Consider the following 18,298-nt stretch of genomic DNA (forward strand, 5'->3'; position numbering starts at 1 on the left):
TTTGTAGACTAAGGGTCCACAGTGATGCCCAAAGCCCTTTCAGTGCAGGTTAAAGGCCTGAGCAGGAGAAGGGATTGAAGGCTGAGAACTGGGGTTAGCTCTTACTGCACTGCCACACCCGTCAACAAGTCTGAGAATTCTAAACTGGAGCCCAAAAGTCCACATGTTTTATTTGTCAAGGTAGGAATGATAAAACATTTTAGTCAATAATTTCCTGCGCTGATCTTGAAATTTTCAATATTTAGTTATGTGGAATATGGTTCTTCCTTGTATGATTTCATTTCTCCTAAATGTTCAGAATAGGCAAATTCACAGGGACAGAAAAGAGATAAGCGGCTGACAGAGGCTAAGAGGGAGCAAAATGATGACTGACTGCTGTACCTTGTAGGTTCCTTGTTGAAATAGGGAGCGGCGGGGCTGCGTCCCCAACACCCCGGCCGATTGGCTAGCTCATGCCCGAAATAACAACACACAAACTGTGTTCATTTAAGAACTGCTTGGCCCATGAACTCTAGCCCTTACAGGCTAATTCTCGCACCTGGACTAGCCCATTTCTAATAATGCGTGTAAGCACCCCAAGGTGCGCTTACCGGGAAGATTCTAGCCTAAGTCCATCGTGGGTCTCAGCTTCATGCATCTGCCTCAGAGCGCAGAGCTATCGCGTCTACCCGAGAGAGCTGAGCATGGCGTCTCTCCGGAAGCAGAGCAGAGTCTGACCTCACTTCCTCTTCCGCCCAGAATTCTATTCTGTTTACTCCTCCCATCTATGTTCTAACCTATCAGGGCCAGCCAAGCAGTTTCTTTTATTGCTCAGCCAATGAAACCAACAGATTGATATGACACTCCCACATCAGTTCCTTCCTGGGGTGATGGAGAATTTAAGCCTGGTAAAGGATACAGTGTTATGAATACACTAAAGTCTACTGAGGTGTGCTTTTAAAAGATGAATTTTATAATTATCTGACTAGTTCAACTAAAGTATCTGTCATCTATATCACGACACAAAAACTAAAAATAATTTTGTTGAGTTTTTTTTTTTTTTTACTGAAAATCGAAACATTTCTGAAATTTGGATACAAAAGAATTTTAAGTGGCGTGCTGGTGAATCTGTGCATCTCTGAAGTGTATACATTTGCCTTTTGGTATGTAGCTCTGGATATCGATTGGTTTGCATATATATAAAAGTGTGTACATAGGACAAAAGTCATTCACTCTCCAGCAGACTGCAGTTGTGAGAGGAGAAACTAAGGCTGGATCGAGATGACGATGCAAAGGAATCTAGAAGTCATACCAGCTTTCTAGACATTTATGGTATATGTGAGTCTCTCTCTGTAGGGCTGGTCAGGGTGGTATGCAAAGTAATTCAACTATGTAATCTCACTTCTCCTAAATTGTTAATAAGATTTTAGGCTTTAGAGGATCTGCTAATATTGAAAATTTGACTGGATGTCCTCTAAGGTCCCTTCTAGATCCAACATCCCATGACTTTGCTATTTAAAAACATTTTTGCAAACATATTAACACTGTGTTTTGGAGTAAATCCAGTCAACACGCATATTTACAGTTTCTAATTTTTGTATGTAAGTGATTGAAGGACCTAGTCAACCTCCATCTTAGACTTAAAACCAATTATTATTTATTTATTTTAGTTTTTTGAGATGGGGTTTTTCTATAGCTTTGGAGACTGTCCTGGAACTCGCTCTGTAGACCAGACTGGCCTCGAACTCACAGAGATCCTCCTGTCTCTGCCTCCCCAGTGCTGGTATTAAAGGTGTGCACCACCAAGCCTGGCTAAAAGCCATCTTATAATAAAGACAAATTAGGTTCATTCCTATTTATCATTAAACCTTTGTTTCTCAAAGATTGGGCTATTGCCGGGCAGTGGTGGTAGATCTCTGTGAATTCGAGGCCAGTCAGGTCTACAAAACGAGTTCCAGGACAGCCAGTTCTGTTACACAGAGAAACCCTGTCTCAAAAAAATGAAAATAAAAACAAACAAAAAATTAGACTATTAGACTATTCCCCACCTGTAACCTTAACTATGAATGGTTTTGTACTGTGTTTCAGGATTTGCAATCATGTCTATTTCAAAAAGTTGTTTATAATTGTCTTGCAACCCTACCTTTGTTTCAAAAGGCTATATGACCATCTTGTTATGACTATCTCTTATGCCCACCTTTCAACTGTGTTTCTTTCAGGAGGTCGTTATGGCTAACTCCTTATACTTATGTGCTGCTCCTGTAACCCCGCCCATTTTGCCCACCAAATTCCGAATTTGGAAACCCCTACCCCTGCGCTCTATAAAAAACGTGTTTTCCTCACATCTAATGCTGACCTCTTGAAGCCCGCCTTACGGGGAGTTAGCCCGTGTATAAGAATAAATTTGCGGGGCTGGAGAGATGGCTCAGAGGTTAAGAGCATTGCCTGCTCTTCCAAAGGTCCTGAGTTCAATTCCCAGCAACTACATGGTGGCTCACAACCATCTGTAATGAGGTCCGGTGCCCTCTGCTGGCCTGCAGGTATACACACAGACAGAATATTGTGTAATAAATAAATAAATAAAAAAGAATAAATTTGCTTTAATTAATTTGGCTGCGATGGTTTGGGTCGTGGTCTTTCTCCTCCCATCTTAGGGATTAGCAGTGTCTTTAGGAAATGTTTTGGTGCTGCTTCTGCCTCCAAACTACCCTTCGGTTCAGCGGGTACCAGCGGAAGACAAAGACAAAAAGCTTCTGCCTCCAAACTACCCTTCGGTTCAGCGGGTACCAGCGGAAGACAAAGACAAAAAGCCAGACAGCCGGCAGCTATATAATTGAACCTAGACAAAACGGAAGTGGTTCTTAAAAATTATCTTCCCAAGAAACTTGCATATGAAATATACTTCCTAATTGCAATAGTAATTCTAAGTCGCCTTTCCCTACATTACATTCCTAAGCAGAGACACAACCACATTTTCGTCCTCAGCACAAAGATCTGTTCCCTTAAGAAGAATGTCTCTTCTTGCGGTGGAAACGCACGGAACCAAGAAGCTGCGAGCACTGGTTCTCCGGCGAGCTCTTGTCATCGAAGGACCAGCCTCCTGGCCGCGTTGCCGTGGAGACGGAGCTCGCTGTGTAGATGTGGCAACTGGCCGAGACACAGCCTTTGCTGACTATCTGAGGCAGGGGCTCACGGGACCGACGCCAAGATGGTTAGTAGCTTTGAATAGTAAGGGGAACTTCAAATAGGTTTTTACCCGGGCTTAGAGCCCCCAGCACACTATTGGATAGAATCTAGGTGTGTCTCCAGGGGCCGATCCCTTTATCCCTGCAGTGTTTCCACGGGGAATAGCGAGGGATGCAAAGAAAAATACCCCGATGCTGTCTTCCCTTCTGCTTCTCCATTTCCGACACCAGATCTGCTTGTGGACAGAGGGAAGACAGAGATGGTAGAAGCTGCGGGAAGTGTTCGTCTCTTGTGGATAAGTAGATGGTTGTGGATAAGTAGTTAGAAGTAGTTATTTGACTCCCCTTCAGTAGAAGGTGATGGCTCTTTTAGTAAAATGCGTGTTTAAAAAGAATCTGAATAGACTTACTAGTGTTTGTTGCTAAGGATTTGACTTGTAAATCACAGCGCTCAATTTAAAAATGACTTTTGAGTTGAACCGTCTTTGCTGCTTGATTTACAGATGCTTTCAAGAGCCAAACCCGCTGTGGGCGGGGAATCACCGCACACTGACAAAAGAAAGAAGAAAGGCAGGAAGATTCCAAAACTAGAAGATCTGCTTTCGCAAAGAGATTTCACTGGCGCTATTACTCTTTTGGAGGTAATGTCAAAGAAGGGTTAAGTCTGGTGAATGAATGTTGGTTACTATGCTATTGCAATAGGCGGGTACATTCTGGGGAATCCAAGTAAATACAGCCAGACATGTATCCAGACTCTGAGTTAACTATAAACCTGATAAAACAGAAAAAGTTTTGGACTGGAAAGATGGCTTGAGAGTTAAGAGCATTGGCTGCTCTTCTAGAGGACCTTGATTCCCAGCACCCCCATGTCTGCTCACAACCATTAGTAACGCCAGGGGATCGGAGGTGTTTTGACCTCCTTCAGCACCAGGAATACATATGGGGCATAGAAAGAGATGAAGACAAAACACTCATACACTTAAAACTATTTTTCTCTAGTCCCACAGATGGTGAATCTAACCTAAAAATACAACATTACATATAATACAGTGTAAATTCACACATTCTTTGTCTTAATTTCTGAGTGATTTATAACTTCTTCCTATAATAGTATTTCGCTTATAAAAATTAAGTGATCATTGGGCCAGGTGGTGATGGAGCAAACCTTTAATCCCAGCACTCGGGAGGCAGACAGGGAGGCAGGATCTCTGTGAGTTCGAAGTCAGCCTGGTCTACAGAGCGAGTTCCAGGGCATACTCCAAGGCTACAGAGAAAACCTGTTTCAAAAAAAAAAAAAACCCAAAACAAAACAAAATGCAAAAAGAAAGAAAGAAATTAAGCAGTTGTGCTAGATTTATTTTAAAAAAATATTGTAAACTCATAAAGAATTTTAACCCTATATGTCAGTGTCATCTTTTTATCTTTTTCTGGAATCAATGCTGGGGATCAAATTTGGGGCCTTAAGTAAGCATTCTGTCATGGTTCTACCCCGAGCCCAGTCCCAGCATGTAGACTTCACCTTTTAATATGCATTGGAGGTGCCAAGGATAGTTACTTAGACTTTTGTAGACCTAGGCTCCTGTGTTACCAGTGTGAATCCACTAGGTCTGCAGTTGTGCTCAGGAAGCTGCATTTTGGGTACATAGTCTAAGAAGTCCTTCCGACACAAACTGTCCTAGGAGACTGAAGAACCCACGTGTGGAAAGCACAGCAGCGAAGAGTGAAGGGTGCACCAAAGGGTAAAGTGTTCCGACAGCATGGTCTGCTTGTGCTGCACTGCACTTTCTACTGGTCCTTTAGTGTACATCTATAGTCCTGCGTCTTTGAAAATGTCCATAGTAATTGCTCTGATTAGCTTTATGTATGTTTCTCAGTATTTCATACAAAAAAAAATCCCATTTGTCTTACTAATGCTTTGATATTGAGTCCAGTTGTTTGGCTTTCTTGCGTCAACTCTCATCTTTTGCAGTAGGACTTGGAAGGATCTAGCAGTGCAAGTCAGAGGACTGAATATCATATACATGTCCTTTCTTTTTCCTTCGAGACAGAGTTTCTCTGTGTAGTGCTGGCTGTCCTGGAACTCGATCTGTAGACCAGGCTGGCCTTGAACTCAGAGATCCTCATGTTGCTGCCTCCCAGATGCTGGAATTAAAAGCGTGCACCCCCTACTCAGCTACATGTCTATTAATTTCTTAAGAATTTATAAAATGATGTGTAGTTGTTTGTGTCGGTGTGTGCATACGTGTGCCTGAATGCAGCTCCCCACAGAGGCCAGAAGAACTGGATCCCCTGGAGCTAGAGTTACAGAAAGTTGTGAACTGTCTTATGAGGGTGCTGGGGACTGAACTTGGGTCCTCTAGGAGAGCAGCTAATGCATAGTACACATAATTCAAAATAAAATACCGGGGCTGACTAAAGATGAAAACAAAGCAAAACCAAAACAATACAAAACAAAAAAGCTTAGAGGAGGAGGAGGTTTTTCCATTTATAATTCCTTGTGACAGCCCATACTGAGAGAAGGCAGGGTAGAAATTTGAAGTCAGGCCTGCTTGCAATTCTATTCAGTATTACCTCTGTCCAAGGAACTCAGTTTTCAACCAAAGAAGCACTGTATTTATTTATTTATTTGCTGCTGCTGCTGTTGTTGTCATTATTGTTGTTTTGAGACAAAGTCTCTACGTAGACCAGGCTGGCCTTAAACAATAGAGCAGGCTGGTCTTGAACTCATAGAGTTCCACCTGCCTCTGCCTCCTAAGTGCTGGAATTAAGGACATGTGCCACCATGCCCAGCTCCCTACATTGCTTTGCTCAGGGTCTTTATCACAGCAATGGAAATGAAAGTAGGGCACGTGGTAATTGAGAACCCTTCTCAATTCTTTCCTCTGTAGTAAAACTCCTTTTTTGTTAGGTGAGAAATCCTTAAGTTTTTGTAGTGGACACAAAGAAGACTGTCTCTGTACACCTTTAACTCATCTGGTCTATAAACTAGCCTGATCAAGCTAATGGGATGTTTTCCATTAGGAGCTATTCATTAATGCATGTGTGCTAATAGGATAAGATGGATGTGTAATACTGAATACAGTAGAACCCAGTGATGGGAGCCTGAGCTTTGGAGGCAGATGTGAATTTAAGTCCCCATTCCCACAGGGACAGAGGCTGACAGTGCTATCTGAGAACCATTGCTTGGCCTCTAACCTTCAGTTATTTGGCTTTAAATTTTTTTTTTCTTGAGACAGGGTCTCTTTGGTAGCCCTGGCTTCCCTGGAACTCACTCTGTGGACTAGGCTGGCCTCAAACTCACAGAGATCCTCATGCCTCTGTCTCCCGAATGCTAGAATTAAAGGCGTTGCACCACCACTGCCCAGCTTGCTTTAAATGTTTTACATAATTCTTGAACATCATCCAGAATTATTACATAACTCACATACTTTCTGGAATAAGGTGCTAGCAAACACAGAAAAACAAATCAAACATATCTGAAACAAAGGATTTCTGTGACAAGTAGGTGACAGCTGACACCTGTCAGTGGAGGTGTCATTGACCTGCATATGGTTCAGCTTCTGTTGTTTACCATTTTACCTGTTTATCAGCCACTCAGCATACCTTTAAAAAATAAAAACAAGCCAGGTGGTGGTGGCACACGTCTTTAATCCCAACACTCAGGAGGCAGAGGCAGGCAGATCTCTGTGAGTTTGAGGCCAACCTGGTCTAGAGAGTAAATTCCAGGACAGCTAGAGCTGTTACACAGAGAAACCCTGTCTCAAAAAGCCAAAACAAACAAACAAATAAGTAGGTAAAAGCCAAAGCGTTTACTATTAAAATATTTTTTTCCTAATTTTTTTGCATGACATTTTAATATGAAGTTCAAACGCCATGTCGGGGAGCAAGAAGACGACACTAACTTGTGGATTGGATACTGTGCTTTTCACCTGGGTGACTACAAGAGAGCTTTGGAGGTCAGTGGAGACAAAGTCAAGTGGTGTCTAAGATGACATTATATGGTACATTCTCATAGTAACAGCAGAAGGAAATAATGCAGATGGAAACAGAGGAAAGAAATTGGCCTATCTGCCTTCCCCAGTCCTACGTCTTTTAATTAAAACCTCACTGACCCTTCCTAAGGTACGGATTCAGAGAGGGGTGGGGACGGTAACAGCACTTATGTGATATTGTTGTGGGAGTCTTTCTGGAATAAGCACTCTGACACCAGTGAGGAAATGTCCCGGGCGGACTGAAGCCAGAACACTTCTGAGCGGTCCAGTGTGCATTCTCCTTTCATACTCCAAAACTGTAAGGGTGCAGGTAAGTTAGCAACAGATACTGCCATGGCTGTCAGTGGCTGTCAGCAGGTTGTTAGGGGCAACAACAGCCCATGATTTCAGTGTGTGGCAGATGGCTGCACAAGCCATGCTTTAAGTAGATCACTAAATAAATAAGATAAATGATCTTCTCTAACTTATTCTACTTCAGTATGAATGTTTAAGGGAAAACGTCTGTGGGTGGGAGTGTTTAGAGGGTGTGCAGTGGGAAGTCAGAAGGTAGCTGGAGGAGGAGGTGGGGCTCAATCAAAAGGATCAATGAACGCGCTTTAGAGAAACCTGCTAATTTGTAACTTAATTTAAAAAGATAAGCTGGGGGGGGGGGCTGGAGAGATGGCTCTGTGGTTAAGAGCACTGACTGCTCTTCCAGAGGTCCTGAGTTCAATTCCCAGCAACCACATGGTAGCTCACAGCCATCTGTAATGAGATCTGGTGCCCTCTTCTGGCCAGCAAGCATATAGATAGACAGAACACTTTACATATAATAAATAAATAAATCTTAAAAAAAAAAAAAAAAGATAACCTAGGGCTGGAGAGATGGCTCGGAGGTTAAGAGCACTGCCTGCTCTTCCAGAGGTCCTGAGTTCAATTCCTATGGTGGCTCACAGCCATTTATAATGAGGCCTGGTGCCCTCTTCTGGCCTGCAGGGATACACACAGGCAGAACATAACAAGTAAATAAATCTCTTTTTTTTTTTTTTAAAAAAAGATAACCTGGGTGGTGGTGGTGCACAATTTTAATCCCAGCACTTGGGAGGCAGAGGCAGGTGGATCTCTGTGAGTTTGAAGCCAGCCTGGTCTAAAGAGCTAGTTCCAAGACAGCCAGGGCTTTTACACAGAGAAACCCTGTCTCAACACCCCCCCACACACATTTTTTTTAAACAATAAAGAGACAGATATTTATAGATATATAAAATAAAATGCTTGTATAAAACCCACAAAACAAAGAACATGTGTAGCATTCCAATATAATGTCTGAGTATTTAATATATTTGTTAGTATTATTTTTGTATAATGGAAGTTATTATTATGAAATAGTTTTAATTAAACTCCAAAAATAACTTTATAAAAAGGAGAAAAACTCTCCCTATATGATCTGGCATGTGAGTCTGTATCTTATTTGCCCTTCACTTTTACATGTGTGCTAGAGACCAGTATTAGCATGAGACTGGACTCAGGGCCCTCACATGCCAGGTGGGTGTTTTGTCATTGAGTATTTCTTATTTCTTTAATTTTTTTTGATTTATTTACTTTATTCTGTGGGTGTGAGTATTTTGCTTGCATGCGTATATGTGAACCAAGCGCATGCTTGGAACCTGCAGAGTCCTGAAGGGGACACTGGATCTCCTGGAACTAGAGTTACAGCTGACTTTAAACCATCTTGTGGGTTCTGGGAATCGAACCTGTGTCCTCTGCAAGAACAGCCAGTTCTCTTAGCCTTCTCTCCAGAAGCCCTATCTGTCTTTTTAAGTTAGCAAAACTATTGCAGTTGTTTTAATTTCTGAAGGGTTCTAAGACATATTAGCAATGAGGAAGAAACAAAGCGTAAGTTCGGTGTACAAGAGCCCTGCTGGGTGGAATCACACGGAGCCTAACCTCTTCTGGCAGGGGACGGGGGAGGAGATGTGGATCCCCAAAGTGTCAGCTGCTCTCTCTGTGAGAACCTCCTTTATTGTAGAAAATGGACAGTTGCTTTACTGTTAAGTGAGGCCGTCACCTGCTGTCTGTTTCAGGAATATGAAAACGCAACGAAGGAGGAAAACTGTAACCCAGAAGTGTGGGTAAACTTGGCCTGCACCTACTTTTTTCTTGGGATGTATAAACAAGCAGAAACTGCTGGGTTTAAAGGTAAAATGGGCTTTTTATATTCATTTTTGCCATAATATCTCTGTCCGTTGTTACATCTCCTACTCTTTCTATGATCAGGGTTTGCCATGTGCCTGTATTTATTTTGGCTCTAAAGCGTGTGTCTTATAGATATGTCAATTTAGAGCTGAAGCTTTGTTTTATTTTTAATTCCAATCTGACAATCTCTGTTTTTTTTTTTCCTGGGTGCTGGAGGCTTAGCCCAGACTGACCCAGTGCTTGTTGGCCAAATACTCTACCACAGAACTAAACTTCAACCCCAACACTAGATTTGAGAGCTATTTAGAACACCTCAAGTAGTGGATTTGATCAGTTCTGTCTTTAAAGAGAGTTAGTTACCTTATCCTCACCCTTTGTCCCTTGCCCCAACACGAGAAACAAGCAGATGAGAGAAGAAAGGGAGCAAGGTGGCTTACAAGGCTCCACAGGTGGACTTGAGATGAGGGTGTGTTTAGGAGCCTCAGGTCAAGCTGCTGGACTGTGGGGTTTATTGCTCACAACGAGAAGCCGGAAAAGCTGGCCTAAAGATCCTCACCTGAAGAGACCAGCAGGCTTCGCTTTGACCTTAGAAACCTGCCGGAGTAATCTCAGAAGAATTGTATTCAGACTTGCAAGTAAGAGGGAGGGGCACAGAAGAAAAAAAATAAGGATAATAAGAACACAAATCAAATGGAATATAAAGAAATATAGAGAAAGTGGGCAAGGGAATATTGATTAACATGCTGTTAGGAAGGTGGCGGTAGTGTCACTTGCCTTTAATCCCAGCACTCAGGAGGCAGAGGCAGGAGGATCACTGTGAGTTCAAGGTCAGCCTGGTCTACAAGAGCTAGTTCCAGGACAGGTTCCAAAGCTACAGAGAAACCTGTCTCAAAAAATCAAAAAAAAAAAACAAAAAAAAAAAAAACTGGAATTTGGAAGGTTCCAGCCTTTTTTCTTGGGTGACTGTTTAAGGGTGGCACTTATCTGTGGTTAGAAGTCCCTGAAGTAGAGAGGACTGGTATCTAGGAAAACGTGACAGTATAATTCTGGAATTAGGAGAATGTGGGAGTGTACTTCTAGGAAAGGAGATTTCAGGAAGAACTGAGAAAGAACACTGGGGTGAGCAGAGAACTGGGTGGCAGCATATGTGCTCTGAGGTGACACGCAGTGTGTGGGTTAGTGTGTGGACAGCGCAGAGGTGGGCTGCACCGTGTGGGTGTGTGAAGCCTTGTGCTGTGGGTACAAGTAGAGAACAGACCCTTAGGACAAGCCTCCTCTGGCTCTCCTGTGGGACTGCCCCTGCAGGTGGGCCAGACTGGTTATTCTAGCAAACACACACAGCTAGAGAAGGATTTGTGGCGGCCCACCTGAGCCTCATCTCATTCCGGCAAGGGACTAACTTTCATAGACTATTGATTTAGTTTTTATTTTTATGTGAGTGCTTTGCTTGAATGGGCTCTTGGTGGCCAGAAGAGAGCCCAAGATCTCCTGAAACAGGAGTCTGTAAACTTGTGAATGCTTGGAACTGAACCTGGATCCTCTGCAAGAGCAACAAGTGCTCTTAACCTCTGAGTCATCTCTTCTATTGCTGTGGGATAATGCTCTTGTATCCTATAAAGATTTGTCACAATATTGGTTTAATAAAACATTGATTAGCCAGTAGCCAGGCAGCAAACATAGGCTGGGCTACCAGACTAGGAGAATTCTGGGAAGAGGAAAGGCTCAGTCTGCAGTTGTTTCCCAGATGCAGAGGAAGCAAGATGAAAATGCTATACTGTGCGGGACCACTGGCAGTGGCACCAGGATTTGTCCCTCCTGCCTGTGTTGGCATTTTGGAACCCATTCTCTTTGGATGGATACCTTGCACAGCCTAGATATAGTAAGTAGGGAGTGCCTTGGTCCTTTTTTAAAGCAATGTGCCTTACTCTCTCTGAGGAGTGGATGGGATGGGAGGAGGTGAGGGAGTGGGAACTGGGATTGGAATGTAAAATAAAAAAAGATAGTTTGTTTTCTTTTTTAGAAAAAGAAAATGCTGCATTGAGAAAAAGTACCAAGCCATATGACTAAAAATGGATAAGAATTATGGGTTAATCTAAATTGTAAGAGCTATTTAATAATAAGCCTGAGCTAATAAACCTAACAGTTTATAATTAATATAAGCCTCTGTATGTTTCTTTGGGACTGAACAGTTGCAAGACTAAGTGGGACAGAAACTTCTGTCTACAAACTATGGGATTCTTTACCAAGCAACATGCTTCTTTTTTTTTTTTTTCTTTTTTTTCTTTTTCAGCTCCAAAAAGCCGGCTCCAAAACCGCCTGTTGTTCCATCTGGCTCACAAGGTATTCATATTCTCACTTCACACCACTTGCTTTAAAATCATTTTCCCTTTTCTTCCTTTGCCAACAGTGATGGAAAATATTTAATAGACATTTCTGTTAATGTTACTAAATTGTCTTACAGAAAGTTAATCAAGTCATTGACAAGTAGCATAAAAATATATTCAATTCATTTAAAAATTTCACAATATAATTTTTGTTATTATTATCTTACAGTGTTAAGAATTAAACTCAGGGTTGGAATGTGGTAGTGCACACCGTTAACCCCAGCACTTAGGAGGCAGAGACAGGCAGATCTCTCTAAGTGTGAGGCCAGCCTGGTCTACAGAGTGAGTTCTAGGATGTTCAGGGCTATTATACAGAGAAACCCTGTCTCAAAAAATTAACAACAATGAAAAGAATTAAACCCAGGGTCTTGTGCATGTTAGGCAAATGCTCTGCCACTGAGCTATATCCAGTGCCCTTGGCTTTTTGAGATCAAGTCTTGCAATGTTGTACAAGCTGAACTGAAACTTGCTGCAAAGCTAAAGATGACCTCAAACACGTAGGGCTCCTGCCTTAGCCTCCCAGTGCTGGGGTTACACCACACCCAGGTCCAGAGCTGTGTCTGACTGCTTGTTTCCATTTGTCCCAAATGATCAGAATTCCGTCTTCTCGCCTTTCTTGTATTCGTCTTGTATTGATCTTTAAAAATTCCATAGTTGTCCTCTGTTAGCGTGCTACTCTGCATATTTTATAGTACCTTAGCAGTTCCTACAGCAGATGCCATTTACATTATTGAAGTTCTTTTGGTTGTTGAGGGTTTTCTTTTGTTTTTGTCTGTGTTTTTCAATATAAGGTTTCTCTGTATAGCCCTGGAACTCATTTTGTAGATCAGGTTGTCCTCAAACTCTAGATCCACCTGTCTCTGCTTCCTGAGTGCTGGGATTAAAGGTGTGCACCACCACCACCCAACCTATATTATTTTTTGAGAAAATTTCTATTTTTTTCTTTTTCTTTTCTTTTTTTCTTTTTCTTTTTTTTTGAGACAGGATTTCTCTGTAGCTTTGGAGCCTGTCTTGGAACTAGCTCTTGTTGCCCAGGCTGACCTCGAACTCACCGACATCTGCCTACCTCTGCCTCCCGAGTGCTGGGATTAAAGGTGTGCTCCACCACCATTTTGGAGAGAAAATTTCTTATTAATCTTCCTGTAACCATGTCTACTCGTTTATTAAATCCATCTATTTAGATCTTTTTTATTGATACTTATTAATACATTTCTCTCTGCTCCCTTCCTGCCTCTCCCCTCTCCCCTTCAACCCTCCCCCAAGATCCCTATGTTCCCAATTTACTCAGGAGATCTTGTCTTTTTCTACTTTCTACTTCCCATGTAGATTAGATCTATGTAAGTCTCTCTTAGGGTCCTCATTGTTGTCTAAGCTCTCTGGGATTGTGGTTTGTAGGCTGGCTTTCTTTGATTTATGTTCAAAAACCACCTATGAGTGAGTACATGTGATAATTGTCTTTCTGTGTCTGGGTTACCTCACTCAAAATAATGTTTTCTAGCTCCATTCATTTTCCTGCAAAATTCAAGCTGTCTTTATTGTTTTCTTCTGTGTAGTATTCCATTGGGTAATTGTACCACATTTTTCTTATCCATTCTTTGATCAAGGGCATTTAGGTTGTTTCCAGGTTCTAGCTATGGCAAACAAAGCTGCTATGAACATAGTTGAGCACACGTCCTTATGGCACAATTGAGCATCCTTTGGATATATACCCAAAAGGGGTATTGCTGCGTTTTGAGGAAGATTGTTTCCTAATTTTCTGAGAAATCGCCACACTGACATCCAAAAGGGGCTGTACCAGCTTGCAATCCCACCAGCAATACAGGAGTGTTCCCTTTACCCCACAACCTCTCCAGCATAAGTTGTCATCAGTGATTTTGATCTTGGACATTCTTACAGGTGTTAGATGGAATCTCAGAGTTGTTTTGATTTGCATTTCTCTGATGACTAAGGATGTTGAACATTTTCTTAAGTGTCTTTCAGCCATTTTAGATTTTTCTGTTGAGAGTTCTCTGTTTAGGTCTGTATTCCATTTTTTTTATTGGATTATGTGTTCTTTTGGTGTCCAATTTCTTGAGTTCTTTGTATATTTTGGAGATCAGACCTCTGTCTGATGTGGGGTTAGTGAAGATTTTTCCCATTCTGGAGGCTGTCGTTTTGTCTTGTTGACTGTGTCCTTTGCTTTACAGAAGCTTTTCAGTTTCAGGAGGTCCCATTTATTGTTTCTCTCAGTGTCTGTGCTGCTGGGATTATATTTAGGAAGTGGTTAACTGTGCCAATGCGTTCAAGTGTACTTCCCACTTTCTCTTCTATAAGATTCAGTGTGGCTGGCTTTATGTTGAGGTCTTTGATCCATTTGGACTTGAGTTTTGTGCATGGTGATAGATATGGGTCTATTTTCATTCTTCTACATGTTGATATCCAGTTATGCCAGCACCACTTGTTAAACGTGCTTTATCTTTTCCATTTGATATATTTTGCTTCTTTATCAAAGATCAGGTGTTCAAAGATGTGTGGATTGATATCCGGGTCTTCTATTTTGTTCCATTGGTCCTCCTGTCTGTTCTTCTGCCAAACCAAGCTGTTTTCAGTACTGTAGCTCTGTAGTAGAGTTTGAAATCAGGGATTGTGATGCCTCCAGAAGTTCTTTTATTGTACAGGATTGTTTTGGCTATTCTGGGTTATTGTTCTTTCGAGGTCTTTGAAGAATTTTGCTAGGTTTGATGGGCATTGTGTTGAATATGTAGATTGCTTTTGGTAAGATTGCCATTTTTACTATGTTAATTCTGCCTACCCAAGAGCATGGGAGATCTTTCCACTTTTTGGTATCTTCTTCAATTTCTTTCTTCAAAGATTTAAAGTTCTTGTCATACAAGTCTTCCACTTGTTTGGTTAGAGTTACTCCGAGATATTTTATGCTATTTGTGGTTATTGTGAAGGGTATTGATTCTCTGATTTCTTCCCCAGCTTTTGTAAATGGAGTGGCAGCCCGCTTCCTGCTGCCCGGTTTCCAGCTAGCTTTACCTGAAATAATTACATGGAAACTGTATTCATTTAAACACTGCCTGGCCCATTATATTTAGCCTCTTCTTGGCTAATTCTTACATCTTACTTAACCCATTTTTAATAATCTGTATATCACCACATGACTGTGGCTTACCAGGATGAGTCTAACCTATGTCCATCTCGGAGAAGAGAGCCATGGCGTCTGCCACACTGCCTTCTTTCTCCCAGCATTCTGTTCGGTCTATTCCACCTATCTAAAGTCTGCCCTATCAAAAAGCCAAGGCAGTTTCTTTATTTAACCAATGAAAGTAACACATAGGCAGAAGACCCTCCTACATCACCCAGCCCTTTTATCATCTGTGTACAGGAGGGCTTCTGATTTTTTTGAGTTAATCTTGTATCCTGCTACATTGCTGAAGGTGTCTATGAGTTGTAGAAGTTCCTTGGTAGAATTTTTGGGATAACTTGTATAAACTACAATATCATCAGCAAACATCTACTTAGTTCTTAATTTTGGTTGTGATAGAGCATTTATCTGGCATGCATGAAGCCCAGACTTTCTTCTCCAGTATCACATAAGCACATGTGTCTACAAATGTACATACATACGACACATACCTGTAGTATATCTGTGATCAAACTTCAAATCCATTTCAGAATTTATTTATTTACATTTTTTTGCTTTTTTTTAAGACATGGTTTCTATGTAGCACTGGCTGCCCTGGAACTTGATCCTTAGACCAGGTTGGCCTTGAACTCACAGAGATCCACCTGCCTCTGCCTCCCAGTGCTGAGATTAAAAGTGTGTGACATCACTGCCTGACCAGAATGTAATCTCTTTTAGAGACACAGTTGGGTTTATTAACTGCAGAAACAAAGGGAGAGAGTGAGAAAACATAAGCATAAAACGCACTTCCTATAGAACAAGTGCGGGCTTCTCAAGGGAGAGACTTAGAGTGATGTCATGGTGTGTCTAAAGTTTGATAAGAAATCTTTCTCTTCCTTTGACGTTATGACCAAGGAAACTCTTAGAAAAGACAGTATTTTTGTGTGGGGGAGGTTTCTGCATTGTCACAAGGTTAATTTGTGATCATCATGGTGAAGGCAGGCAGGCATGGCACTGCAGTGTATCTGAGAGCTTTACATCCTGATCAGAGACAGCAGTCAGCCAGGCAAAGACCTGGCTCGGGCTTGTGAAACCTCGAAACTCACCCCTAGCGATACACTCACTCAAAGCCACACCTACTCCAACAAGGCCACACCTCCTTATCCATCCCAAACAGTTTCACCAAGCAGGGGACTAAGCATTCAAACTTGAGCCTGTGGGGGCCACTCTCATTTAGACCACCACACCCACTGAGGGCAGTTCTCTTTAGTCCTTGGTGTTTGAGACAGATCCTTTAAAGGAAAGAGTTAAGGAAGCAGGAGAGATGGTAGAGCTGTTAAGAACACTGGTTGCAGAGGGCCTGTGTTTAGTTCCCAGAACCCATGTGGCAGCTCACAGTTACAGTTCTCTAGTTCCAGAGGATCCAGCGTCCTCTTTTGTCCTCCATGGCACTGAATGTACATACATATATTCTGGGGATCACCTATACATTTAAAAATAAGATAAATAAATCTTTTTTAAAAATAAAAAGTTTTGGGGGCTGGAGAGATGGCTCAGTGGTTAAGAGCATTGCCTGCTCTTCCAAAGGTCCTGAGTTCAATTCCCAGCAACCACATGGTGGCTCACAACCATCTGTAATGAGGTCTGGTGCCCTCTTCTGGCCTGCAGACATACACACAGGCAGAATATTGTATACATAATAAATAAATATTTTTTTAAAAAAAGTTTGGAATCATCAGGAAGGAGTGAAGAATAGTCTGTATCAAGAGTTACTTACAAAATATATCAGTTTGATCCTATGTATAAACAAAGGCAGTTGTTATTTATAGCTACCTTTTAATAAAATAAGCATAAAAATTAAATTCTGATAGCCTGAAACAACAACCACATGTAGTAACTGAAGAGACGATAAAAACAGAAAATTAAATATTGTACTCATGAAGTTACATGATGATAAATACATTTTTTTTTTTTTTTTGGTTTTTTGAGACAGGGTTTCTCTGTGGCTTTTGAGCCTGTCCTAGCACTAGCTCTGTAGACCAGGCTGGTCTCGAACTCACAGAGATCCGCCTGCCTCTGCCTCCCGAGTGCTGGGATTAAAGGCGTGCGCCACCATCGCTGGCGACAAATACATTTTGATTACATACTTCACCAAAGAAAAAGAAATACAACTGGGCAGTGGTGGCGCACGCCTTTAATCCCCGCACTTAGGAGGTAGAGGCAGGCAGATCTATGTGACTTCGAGGCCAGCCTGATCTACAAGAGCTAGTTCAGGGACAGGCTCCAAAGCTACAGGGAAACCCTGTCTTGAAAAACCAAAGAATGGGAAAGAATTGTTAAGTGGTGAGGGCAAAGAAATATAAGGCAGAAATATAAAGCGAAGAAATGAGTAGGGTGTTGATATCAAGTAATCAATCATAACTGTAACTTAGGACATTTCCACTGCCAAGACTCTATCTCCAGAGATGACTCATCCTTTCACTACAACAGGACCAAGAGAACAGGGGCTAGGAGAAGGAGGAAGTGGAGACACAGAGGCCAGAGAGGATTGAGGCCTCTGTCACTGAGATCCTCTCTCATATGAGTGTGACTCTGTGCATGTCTTTTCTCACCATTGTAGTTTAATGATGAGAAGAAATTGATGAACTTTCATCAGAATCTTCAGGATATTAAAGAAGACCAGCTTAGTTTGGCCTCAATCCACTATATGCGATCCCATTACCAAGAAGCTATTGATATATACAAGCGGATACTGCTGGATAACAGGTCTGTGCTCTTTCCTGCCCTCATTGAAATCTCTGCCGTTTTATTAGTTTCTTTTGTGTTTAATTTGGTTAAGAACCTAGTGTCCTCTGGACCTAGTACCACCACGTATTCAAGGCTCTTTCGTTGCTAATCTGACGAGGTTAAAAACTCCTTGGATATTGTTCATATCAGACTGTCGCCACCCTTTTTCTTTTGTTGCTTTCATTTTTAATTTTACTATTTTATGTGTATGTGTGTTTCACCTGCAAGTATGTTCACCAAATGTGTGTCTGGTATCTGCGGAGGCGTTACATGTTACCGTGTGGGTGCTGAGAACTGAATTTGGGTGCTCTGGGAGAGGAGCCCGTGCTCTTAACCATTGGGCCTTCTCTCCAGCCCCTTGTTTTTTGAGACAGGTTCTCACTTTGTAGCTGTCCTGGACCACTTGTGTAGGCTAGATTGACCTTGAGTTTACAGAGAGCCACCTGCTTCTTCCTTCCAAGTACTAGGATTAAAGGCATGTGCCTTTTTCAATACCATTTCTTCTTTGTAATGAGCCTGTATTGAAATTTTTCCCTCCCAATTTTCCAGAGAATTTATATACTGACATATTTACTGATAACTTTGTGTGTGTTTATATAAAATGAGTGTGGTTTTATATAAATTGAGTGTTTTTTCACCCTCTCATAAGAATCATTTTCTACCCATTGGAAATGATAATGCCGTTTTTGA

General features: G+C 41.7%; 1 protein-coding gene across 3 annotated transcripts in view; it reads left to right on the forward strand.

Annotated features, from left to right (window-relative positions):
• The first annotated feature begins 3,064 nt into the window (after window positions 1-3,064).
• Window positions 3,065-18,298, forward strand: part of Ift56 (intraflagellar transport 56) — a 54,236-nt gene continuing 39,002 nt past the window's right edge. For all 3 annotated transcript variants that reach the window (XR_007592853.1, XR_007592852.1, XM_050148118.1), the window contains exons 1-6: window positions 3,065-3,190; window positions 3,668-3,805; window positions 7,028-7,120; window positions 9,217-9,331; window positions 11,619-11,668; window positions 17,442-17,587. Coding sequence is in view for 1 of the 3 variants with exons in the window: in XM_050148118.1 (XP_050004075.1) it covers window positions 3,188-3,190; window positions 3,668-3,805; window positions 7,028-7,120; window positions 9,217-9,331; window positions 11,619-11,668; window positions 17,442-17,587 (545 nt within the window). In the remaining 2 variants the exon portion in view is untranslated. The remainder of the gene's footprint in view (window positions 3,191-3,667; window positions 3,806-7,027; window positions 7,121-9,216; window positions 9,332-11,618; window positions 11,669-17,441; window positions 17,588-18,298) is intronic.

Source organism: Alexandromys fortis, unplaced genomic scaffold (genome assembly GCF_014885135.2).
Source record: "Alexandromys fortis isolate MF-2015 unplaced genomic scaffold, M_Fortis_MF-2015_v1.1 scaffold_57, whole genome shotgun sequence".
Classification (NCBI taxonomy): Eukaryota; Metazoa; Chordata; class Mammalia; order Rodentia; family Cricetidae; genus Alexandromys; species Alexandromys fortis.